The sequence below is a fragment of the Dermacentor albipictus genome, chromosome 10 (genome assembly GCF_038994185.2).
Source record: "Dermacentor albipictus isolate Rhodes 1998 colony chromosome 10, USDA_Dalb.pri_finalv2, whole genome shotgun sequence".
Classification (NCBI taxonomy): domain Eukaryota; kingdom Metazoa; phylum Arthropoda; class Arachnida; order Ixodida; family Ixodidae; genus Dermacentor; species Dermacentor albipictus.
Window position 1 is genome coordinate 6,485,001 of NC_091830.1, and position 10,000 is coordinate 6,495,000.

The following is a 10,000-nucleotide window of genomic DNA, read 5'->3' on the forward strand; positions in this document are numbered from 1 at the left end:
AGATATATGAACACCATATCTAGCACAACCTCCCTTTTATTTATTTTGCAGAGAGCGTCTTCCGCGCCTCGCACTGAAATACGGGCTGCTCGCCAGTCCGCTTGAGGCCACGGATGTAAACGCTTCGTGACGCAGTTCCTTCGCTATCTGTACATCACGTAAAGGCCTGCATGCGCCTAAAACCGCAACATCACAGAAGTTGGGGCGAAGAATTCACTACGAGCAAAACATCAATTGCCTGATAAGATATTCTTGGTTTGTAGCGCGAAGTGACACACACAGAGATTAGAAAACAGGACGTTCTAGTGTGTGCGTGTGCGTGTGTGTCACTTCGCGCTACAAACCAAGAATATGTTTACCGTACCAACTATCCCAACTTTCTATCCTTTTGCCTGATAAGCGCTGCTGCTTGCATGTCACCGTTCCTGTTTGACAGTGTTATGTTGCGTTATGTCACGGTATAGTGCTGGTAACACGTGAGCGCACAAATAAAATATAGAACATTGACGCATTGCGCTTTGTGTGACAATAAATTTGTCATATCACCGTTCCCGTAGAACAACTTGGTCGGACAGCGCCACGCGGTATATGCCATCAAACACCTAATGGCGTTTTTCACTGGTCGATCTGGAGCGGCCGCCGAAATCCTCGAGCGAGCGCTCGGGTTTCGCGAATCCGAATCGGCCAGCGGAGCGCAAAAATGCTCCGTGGGGGATCACACCGGAAGTCTGCGTGCACGTCGCACAAACCGGTTCCGGAAACCATGCCCGACTTCTGCTCTCTACGTTTCCACGGCAACCAAACTCACCGTCCCCCGTGCGTAATTTGACCACGGCAATCGCAGAGTCCGTCATTTCCATGTCGCGCCCGCAAGGATTATGCATGGACAACGTGCATAGAAGGCTTCGTACAGCACCTGCGTCACCTAGTAATCGCTGTCGTCCGAGCTCTCATCGCTAAACGCGAGCTCTGCAGCAGCAACGAACGCAGCCATTTTGCGAAGCAACACAATGTTGTGCGTACCAACCGGTACCGATTTCGCTTGAAGACGGAAGTGACGCGAGCTATTTCCGCCTGAATCCGCGCTTCGGCGGCGGAGCAAGTGAGAGCGATCCGGCGCGGAGCGAGTTGATCCGAAACGACCAGTGGAACGCGCGAACCCGCTCCAGATCGACCAGTGAAATTCGGATTCGTTGCCACGGGGCAAGAAATCCTGCTCCGAATCGACCAGTGAAAAACGCCATAAGTGATGGAGCTTTCACTTTGGCGCTGTATTTCGCGAGTGGAAAGTATACTTCAACTGCCAAGCCCGGCATGACGAAAGCGCGACCTCTGCCCGTTTCTAATTTTATTGTACGGTTTGTCCGCTCACTGTGGCACGTTACAGCTCAGAGCCTAAGAGATAAAAAGAAGGCACAGACGTTAACCACTAGAAAGTCTAAGTATACCCTGCTCTGGCGCAATTAAGGGAACATCTAGGAGTGTGCAAATAGCGAGAAAAGGACGAAGCGTTGGTACATAATGCGCTGAACGATGTGTTAAGCAAGCACGAGCAGTATAAGGTCGTAATGTCTGCACAGTTTACAGGGATCCAAGGTTGGGAGAAGCGTCCGCGGTCACTTGAAAGTCGTGCCGGGTGTCCACGCCGACGAGCGGACCGCGGCGAGGAACACAACGTGTCACGAGTCTCCGGCAGAAAAGGCACCGTGAGGCCCACACATTATAAAATTAGGATGTTGCGCTAACCGCTGCTCTATTCTGTCGCATATTTCGCAGCAAGATCGCACTTTATGGTCCGAATAGTTCAACGCAACACTTGGCACCGTTACTTTGCCCGGCTTTCGAGAAAGACTATGTCATGTTGGTCTTCATCCAGGCGTCTCGCTGTCTTGTCCAAAACTTTACGTCATCTGGTCGTTTCCAACGATTGCTGCACGGCAAAAGCATGACCTTCGAGACTGGTCTCAGCTACTCAATGGAGGGTGCGATGTGGTCACTACGAGTATGTTTTTCTTGATGTTAGTATAATTGTTTTGACAAATCAGGCAAGTAAAAATGTCGAGTGTTATATAACGACGGGGGCATAAAAATGCCACCTTGCTGCAAAATTCGAGCAAGAACAGAGCAGTGACAAGCACGAAAGTTTTTATGACCTACAATGAAAAAACGCACGCCGTCAGAGACGCTATGCACGAGTGATGCAATGGCCAAGATAGATTGTTAGCCCTCCCATAAAGTGCCTGTCCCAATGGCGCAACTCACTGGACTGGACTATCTGGGGTATTGCGCCAATATCGTCGTCTGTCGCGCAACACATTTGCACCATGCGGGAAAGCCACCACTGTCGACGAGTTCCGCATGCGTTTGCGTGCTCCTTATACGAGTACACAATTTATCGCTCGATTTTCATTGCGGTGCGTGCTTAAAAGGCCAGCAACGAGGTTCCACAGTGGCTAAATTCGATAATAAATTAGTACAGTATATAGTACTGACACAATGTTGGCAAAGCTTCGGAGCTGCTACCTGTCTGTGTCGTTTTAGCAGCATTTGAATAGCGTGTCATACCTGCTAATCAGAGTCCGTTGACTCGCGGTTATGACGCATATTCCAGGCGATGGCTTCCGGGCTGTTTTCTCGGTTATATTGTTGTCCGAAAGTATGCTCTCTCAAGATGCAGCAGCGCAGAAACATAATCACCTTAGCCTCACAGTGTATCCACCGCCTCGCCGCTCTAGATAAAAATTCGGGCTTTGCTGTTTCAGCAAAGATGGAAACCAGTTAGGGCTATTTGATTTCTGAGACATGCACGCAAGTTAAGGTTACCGCAGAAGCTGCTGCTTTAGAGTGCCACAGGAAATATAGCGAAATCAGCCACAGATATGCTTGCAAGTATATGGCGTTGAAATGTGTATAACCCACGTAAGAACAACACATTTCGAAAGTTGGAGGAGAAGGCAAGAAAATATGGTAATAGGAAGTATTGTAATTCATTGAACAAGGCCCAAGAACGCGATCACACCACATGTATAAAGAAGCTAACGACGTAGTTATGGAGCATTGATAACACTGCATCGTGATAGCCGAAATAGTTTACGTATAGGCTTCCGAAATCACGTCAGCTGCGTTCCTCTTTAGAAGCTTTCAGATGACGGAATATATAGTAATCAGTGCATTCCACGCACTTCCTGACGCCAGCAACGGTGCGCCCTTTGCAACCTGGAAGAAAAATTACCCGTTGTTATCGCTATATAGTTATCTCTGATACACTGGTAACCAGCAACCTACGTACAACACGCGAGTGCAAGGTCTACTCGCTGCCCCTTCAAACACACACACACGCAGCGTCAACAACGCATGCGTCTTTTCTTCCGCGCAGCTGACCAGACCTCTGTCGGAGACGGAAGCCCGGAGGGCCAACGTGCTCCGAGCTGACAGCGGCAAGCGACACTGCGGACCGCGGCTCGGGTGCGCGTTTTAATCGATCCCGTTCTGTCGACGTCAACAATAAAAAAAAGAAAAAGAAACCGAGCGAGATGTCGTCGTCAGTGCGCGTTCGGTCGCTTCAGACGCGGCAGCACGACGGCCGCGAACCCGGTGGTGCCGCAGGGCAGCCGGGCCGCCGGCTCCCACAGGTCCTGGCGGAAGCCGTAGGCGAGCACGTCCGCGCTGGCCTCGGTCTGGTTCGCGTTCACCAGGCCCCCGAACAGCAGGATGGCGTCGTCCGCGTTCACCACGCACGCGCTGTGCCGCGGCTGAGGGAGCGGCGCCGCGGGCCTCCAGAGGCCCCGCTTGGCGTCGTACCAGAGCACGTCGGCGGTCACGTCCAGCAGGCAGTCCTCGCCGCGCGTCAGGCCGCCCACGGCGAACAGCTGGTCCATGTACGAGACGAGCGCCAGCGAGCCGCGGCCCGACGGCAGCTGGGCCGCCTCGCGCAGCCACCGCTGGCACGCCGAGTCCCACTGCTCGACCGAGGGCACCAGGAACACCTTGTCCGTGCGGCGCCGCGACTGGACCACGCCGCCCGCGATGTGCAGGTTGCCGGCGTGGAGCGCGGCGCCGCACGCGGACATCTTGCAGCACAGCGGCACCGGACACTCGGTCCACTGGTCCTGCCGAGGGGGCGCACCAAAGTTGCCCCGTCACGGGAGACGCCCTGACGCGGTATACAGCGGAACCGGGAGCGTCTACACGCGCTCTGTGGTTTCGTTATCTCACGGACTGTTCCGGTCGACCCACTGCGCCAAGAACCCCGACAGACTTGCGCATGGGCAGCAGCCTCATTCTTCTCCGTGCTAGATTATATACAACTCGCTCGGATTGCCGACGTAGCTCTTAATTGTAGCTAGAACCTCAGCTGATCGCTGGATTAATGCTCTAATTGAATCACCGTAATGTTTGAATAACTGTAGCGATTCAAACAGAACCCGAAAACAGTGATTCAAACAGAACAGAATGACAACAGGGCGACGCTCTTATCATAATAAATCGTAACGCTCTGGAAACGCCTCTTCGAGGAAGCTGAAAACGTGTCCGCGTAGCTTATGCCGCTGTCGACAAGCTTATTAAGCTAGCAAGTCATTGGAATAGAGCCAGAAATTGCAACAAACGTTTTGCGCACGTTGGTTGAACAACGACATCGGAGGAAAACGTCGCCCACACCATCATCACTTGCTCGCCTCTACATACGTCTCCCGGTATTCGTACACGCTAATACGCGCCGCTGTTCCGCTAAATGTAATGCTTGACGGCGCTTGGAATCCCAAAGTAATCGTACCCGCGACATCGTGCCCAGTAGCAAACGCCGCAGCTATACTGAGCCACCACCTTTGGTCGTCAGACATAACCGTCTGTTGGTAATATAACTCGCTCACGGACTAGCTGGTAGATTATCCTTGAAAACCAAGCGTTCGAAGTGCAAATAGATAGGAGATGCCTTCATGAACTCTCCACTCGCGCTGCAAAACTCTTTGTTAGTACAAGTATACTTGGACTAGCAAGCCAGATAGGTTGAGAAGTTCAGCGCTTTTTAAGCTACTTGTGTGTCCTTCTTTCTCTCTTTTGCTTTTTGCTTTATTAGACAGGTGTAGACTCCGCATTACTTTCTCAGGTGCGCAATAATTAAACCAGTTGAAAAGCATGTCAAATGCGGCGCGGCTTCGGGTTGCAAAGAATCCGCAAGGTGTGCTAGTTAAGCGCCCGTCTCAGAATCGAAAACGTACGGCCACGTTCGATCCTGGATGCCACTATTGTTTATCCCTAGTTTCTCTATGACGATGCTTATCATTCTTGAAGAAACAACCTCAAACACCCACACAATGTGAACACTTTCCGTGTAAGGGCTATCGCCGCTAAAACTCGGAATGAGTGAAGTGGGCTTCTTTCCGGAAGAACCTTCATTGCAGAGAAACCATCTTCGAGTAACGAGTTGCGCACGTGTGAGCCTATCTGAGACGCGTCACGAATATTATGAAGACTTTCGCCTGTAGAATTCAACGTACATGAACACTTAATAACCAATCAACGAGTTAAGAAAGAAAGAAAAACAATATGAGGCTCATATTCGTAAAAGTTATTTCACTCAAGTACCGTCCATGGTTGGTCGTTGCCGCGGGTATCATCGCGTTCCAGAGCGACCGATATATTGTTTGCGTGACTGGAAGATTAACGCTGTGAAATGTTCTTACGCAAGATCAGTTTTGTGACTACGGGGCTGACGTACGCAGAAAACTCGTCGTTTGGTGTTACACATACTTATGGAATATATGTGCAAAGCAAGACCACACAACACACATTTTTTGCGGCCAATTTCCCCGGAGGTGTCATCTGCGGTATCAGTTCACTATAAGCCAGTTACGTCGATTACTATATGCTCAGCAATCGTCAGATTTTATCCGCACAATGAAGACATGTAGCGGCCTAATAAGCACGGGTTGTAAAGAGCAGGCGTGGAACGCTTCGGAGGGAAGGCGCGCTGAGCTGACATATTCAAGACACCAAAACCCGAAGACTCCGCAGGAGACGCAAGAAGGAGCTTAAGTGCGTGTTCACATGACGGTGAATGTGCTTTCGCGGGTGGGACGCACGCCATTTCGCTCCTTGGCGAATCGGCGCAGCGCCCGACAAAGCGAACCTGCGCGGGGTCGTAGATCTCGACCGAGGCGAGGAAGCGGTCGAACTCGTCCTGGCCCGCGACGGCGTACAGCTTGTGGCCCATGGCGACCGTGGCGTGGTTGCAGCGCGCGTGGTTCATGTCGGCCACGCGCTCCCACCGGCCGGCGCCGCTCTCCTCGAGCGGCATCCGGAAGCAGGTGCGCGTCGCGTACTTGATGGCCAGGTGCGTGTTGCGCATGTCGAAGCCGCCCACCAGGTAGACGCAGCCGTCCAGGTAGGCGGCCGTGTGGTTGTGGCGCGGCTGGGGCAGCCGGCCGCAGCGCGTCAGCTCGCGCTTGAGCGGGTGGTAGCGCAGCATGGCGCAGCCCGTGGCCAGCTCGTGGCTCTTGGCCGGCTCCACGCCGCCCAGCAGGAGCACGACGGCGCAGTCCGGGTCCTGCAGCGCGCCGGCGTGCCACGGCAGCGTCCGCGACGGGTACGAGTCCCACGTGACGCCCGGCACGGACCGCGAGCCCGGGTGGCGCACCAGGAAGTGCTGGTACGGGTCGTCTTCGTCCAGCACCGCCTCGAGCTCGACCAGGGGCCGGACTCGGGCGTGGACGCGCTTGTAGTGGCGCAGTGCCAGGAACCGGCGCACCCAGGCCTGGCACCGCGTGACCTACAATCGCGATGAGTGAGTGAGTGAGTGAGTGAGTGAGTGAGTGAGTGAGTGAGTGAGTGAGTGAGTGAGTGAGTGAGTGAGTGAGTGAGTGAGTGAGTGAGTGAGTGAGTGAGTGAGTGAGTGAGTGAGTGAGTGAGTGAGTGAGTGAGTGAGTGAGTGAGTGAGTGAGTGAGTGAGTGAGTGAGTGAGTGAGTGAGTGAGTGAGTGAGTTAATGAATGAATTGGTCTCCGAACTTGGCCTAATGAATGAACTTGGCCTCCGTAGGGATGTACGTAGGAGATAAGGGTAAGATTGACCGACTTTCGCGTCCTAAAGCAGTACAGCGAGTATGATAGGCGCCGCATAGTGGAGAACTTCGCATTTGTTTTGACAACTCGGGTTTCTATAACGTGCCCCGAAAATGACCGCTACAAGAGCATTTCCGCTTTCTGCCGCCGTATAGGAATGCGGCCGCCGAAGTGGGGAACCGCTGCGTCATGCTCAGTGGTGGAACCCCATATATCCACTGAACCAGAGCACTGAAACCACGCTGCATAGTAAGTGTTTGGCTGAGAGAGGACCGAGTACGTGTAAAAATTAAATTAAAACTGAAATGTAAGTTTAAGGTTTCAAGCCGTCGTGGCTGGCATCCCGATTAACATAGATCACATGGGGTTCTTTAACGTAAAGCTAAATCTAAATGCGCGACCGTTTTTTGCATTTCGTCAACGTCGAAATGTGGCCGGGAATCGATCCGCGACCTCATGCGCAGCAGGCAGAACGTCGCCGAGCCACCAAGGTTGTCGGAGTACCCATAAGAGCTACGATCATGGTCACTGACGTCTGTAACGACGGTCCCGAAGAACAGTTGCGTGTAGGACTTGGTATATTGGGTTATAACGCATGCTATGGGACATCGTGGAACACAGGGAGGGCGGAGGACAAGCGACTGATTTCACTGCGCAGTAAAACGACGTAACTGGTGGCGTTAATTGCACTCTGGCTTTTGTGTGCCACGCTTTTCGCAGTGTTTATTATTAAGGGGAACGAGTGAGGTGCGCTGTCCGCGTATAGTAAGGACGAACCAGGGCTGCACCAGCAAAGAAAATGAAGCAGCGGAAGTTGGTGAGAGGAAGCGAGATACTTCTGGAAGTTCAGAAATTCTTCTATTCTGAAAGGAGATTGGTTGGCGATACACGGCAATGGACGAGAGGAAGAACTTCATGTCGAAAGGCCGCTGAACGGAAGGGTTTACTGCTATGTAGGGGGCCGCAGGCAGAAACCCCAATCAAAACTAGCAGCGACACACAAAAATAAATCACCCCTCCTGGAAAACCCACAGATGGCGGGACAGCGGTAGATGTAGACGCACCAAATCTTGTGCGAATCATATAGGGCGCAGATTTTTGGCGGGAAGAAGAAAAAAGAAACGTTGCAACGTGGTTTAATTAACAAGCCAGAACGTTGCACGATACACAGGCAGGTCTGTTGATCAAGCGTCGGGCACCGAGCGCGCGACCTCTGTTCTCGAGCGAGGCGTTGACGACGCTCCTGAAGCACACGCCTGTACCCTTCGCTATAACGTATTCGACGCTTGCTCGTTTCTGTGCATGCTCCTTATTAAATACAAAAGGGCCTCAAAGACACTGATAGGCCAGTTGGTGAGCCACATGATATTGAAGCAGCGCACTTACATCAGACACGTACACTGAACGTACACCTGAACCTGAACGCACACCTGAACTTGAGCACGTTGGTGCCGCTTCATGACGGAGGAAACGCGTGACAGGGGACGAGAAAGTGGCGCATTAAAGTGGTGCATATAATTTCACCGCTATCAGGCGCACCTACTAGTTGCTGTAATACGCGGCGACCACAGCTAATTTCCGCTCCTCCTTGAACTTCAGCAGGGCTTCACAATCACGTGTAGCGAAATCACGATGTCGAAGGGCAAACTAAAGTTAAAAAAGAAAGACGCACATCGCGTACAGCTGGCGGCTCGTCGTACCAGATCAAGCTGCGCCTCGTAAGGCGTCAGGTCGACCTGCATGTCCTGCGAGGCGTCGCGACGCACTTTGGTCGACAGCGACTCGCTCGAGTCCACCCACGTGGGCACGAACTCGGCGTAGGCCGTCTCCGCCGCGCCCATCTCGGAGTCCAGCCGCGGAAGCACCGAGCGCAGCGGCCAGCCGCGGTGGCGTCGGTACGTGTCCTGGATGCAAGTGGCCGCGTCGTGCCTCAGCGCCTGGTTCTCGCGCGTGTACGAGCACTTCTCGAAGTTCTTGACCACTCCGTTCGCGTCCCAGTCGATGGCCGGCCCGTCCTCGGCCAGGTACGTGCGGGGCCGCGACCTGCGCGTTCGGCGGTGCTGAACAACTACGGCACTCTTCGCGGGCGACAACCGTCACACTGTGCAACTGGGACCGAAGGTCTTTGAGTACGTCCTTTAGAGCAATATCTTTGCATCCCGAAGGCTGTGTACCGCGAACAAGCTCAATTTCTTCGCGGTTCAGGCGTGTATATCGCCCGAAATGAATGAGTTGTTCAGACTGAAATTGTTGTGTTGTTGTTGTTCAGAACTGTTGTTGTTCAGACTGCAATTCCGCACTCAATTAAACATTTCAGACAGTGCTTGTAGCTCCATCTCGGCAGCCGTGGTCCGGAAGCTTTTACGCCAGCCTCATGCCTCAGGAGATGTTCATGCGTGTGTCTGTAACCCCTTGAAAAACACTCGTCGATAATGGCTTCTCCACAATAAGAGAGCTAGCGCAGAGAAGCCCGCTTGGCAGGATCCTTTCTCCGCTATGATACCGTACTTATTTGTTCGTAAGCGCAAACGCTGGCATGGAAACGATACGCCTAGCTATCGACAAAATCGCTGCATGGCTTAGCTGGCGACTGTGCGCGGTGAAGACAGCGCGAACGTCAACGATGCAGGAACAAGACACAAACAAGAGCTCACTCTGAGTTAATTTTGTTTTTCAGTCAAGTCCCCCATAGAAGCTGCAAAAGCATGAAAGAGCCTAGTGCTGTCACGAAGAATCAGTTAACACGTCGTATCGAATAACTGGCCGATGCACCTATCGACCGACGCAGTTTTACGGCACAAAGTAACACCTGGGTTGCGAGACACGCTATAGCAAAGGGCTCAGAATTATGACGAGGCTGGTTTATCTAAAATGAAAGTGATGTGTGAGAAGAGCGCTGCAACAATATCCTTCGTTCTACATGTGCTTCTGTGCACTCTC

The 10,000-nt window shown here is 52.7% G+C and overlaps 2 protein-coding genes across 6 annotated transcripts in view; one reads left to right on the forward strand and one right to left on the reverse strand.

Moving 5' to 3' along the window:
* LOC139051046 (uncharacterized) overlaps nucleotides 1–3,512 on the forward strand; it is a 16,326-nt gene extending 12,814 nt beyond the window's left edge. Inside the window, exons 4-5 of one of the 3 annotated variants that reach the window (XM_070528089.1) lie at nucleotides 1,588–1,706; nucleotides 3,377–3,498. In XM_070528089.1, coding sequence (XP_070384190.1) covers nucleotides 1,588–1,706; nucleotides 3,377–3,380 — 123 coding nt within the window. In that variant the 3' untranslated portion in view covers nucleotides 3,381–3,498. Of the gene's footprint in view, nucleotides 1–1,587; nucleotides 3,319–3,376 lie in introns of those variants that run through there. The other 2 variants (XM_070528090.1, XM_070528091.1) reach the window with 2 other exon arrangements.
* The window catches only part of LOC139051043 (beta-scruin-like), a 32,248-nt gene continuing 25,709 nt past the window's right edge, over nucleotides 3,462–10,000 (reverse strand). For all 3 annotated transcript variants that reach the window (XM_070528086.1, XM_070528084.1, XM_070528085.1), the window contains 3 exons: nucleotides 8,761–9,103; nucleotides 6,131–6,769; nucleotides 3,462–4,109 (listed from right to left, as the gene is read on the reverse strand). In XM_070528086.1, the coding sequence (XP_070384187.1) occupies nucleotides 3,543–4,109; nucleotides 6,131–6,769; nucleotides 8,761–9,103 (1,549 nt within the window). In that variant the 3' untranslated portion in view covers nucleotides 3,462–3,542. The remainder of the gene's footprint in view (nucleotides 4,110–6,130; nucleotides 6,770–8,760; nucleotides 9,104–10,000) is intronic.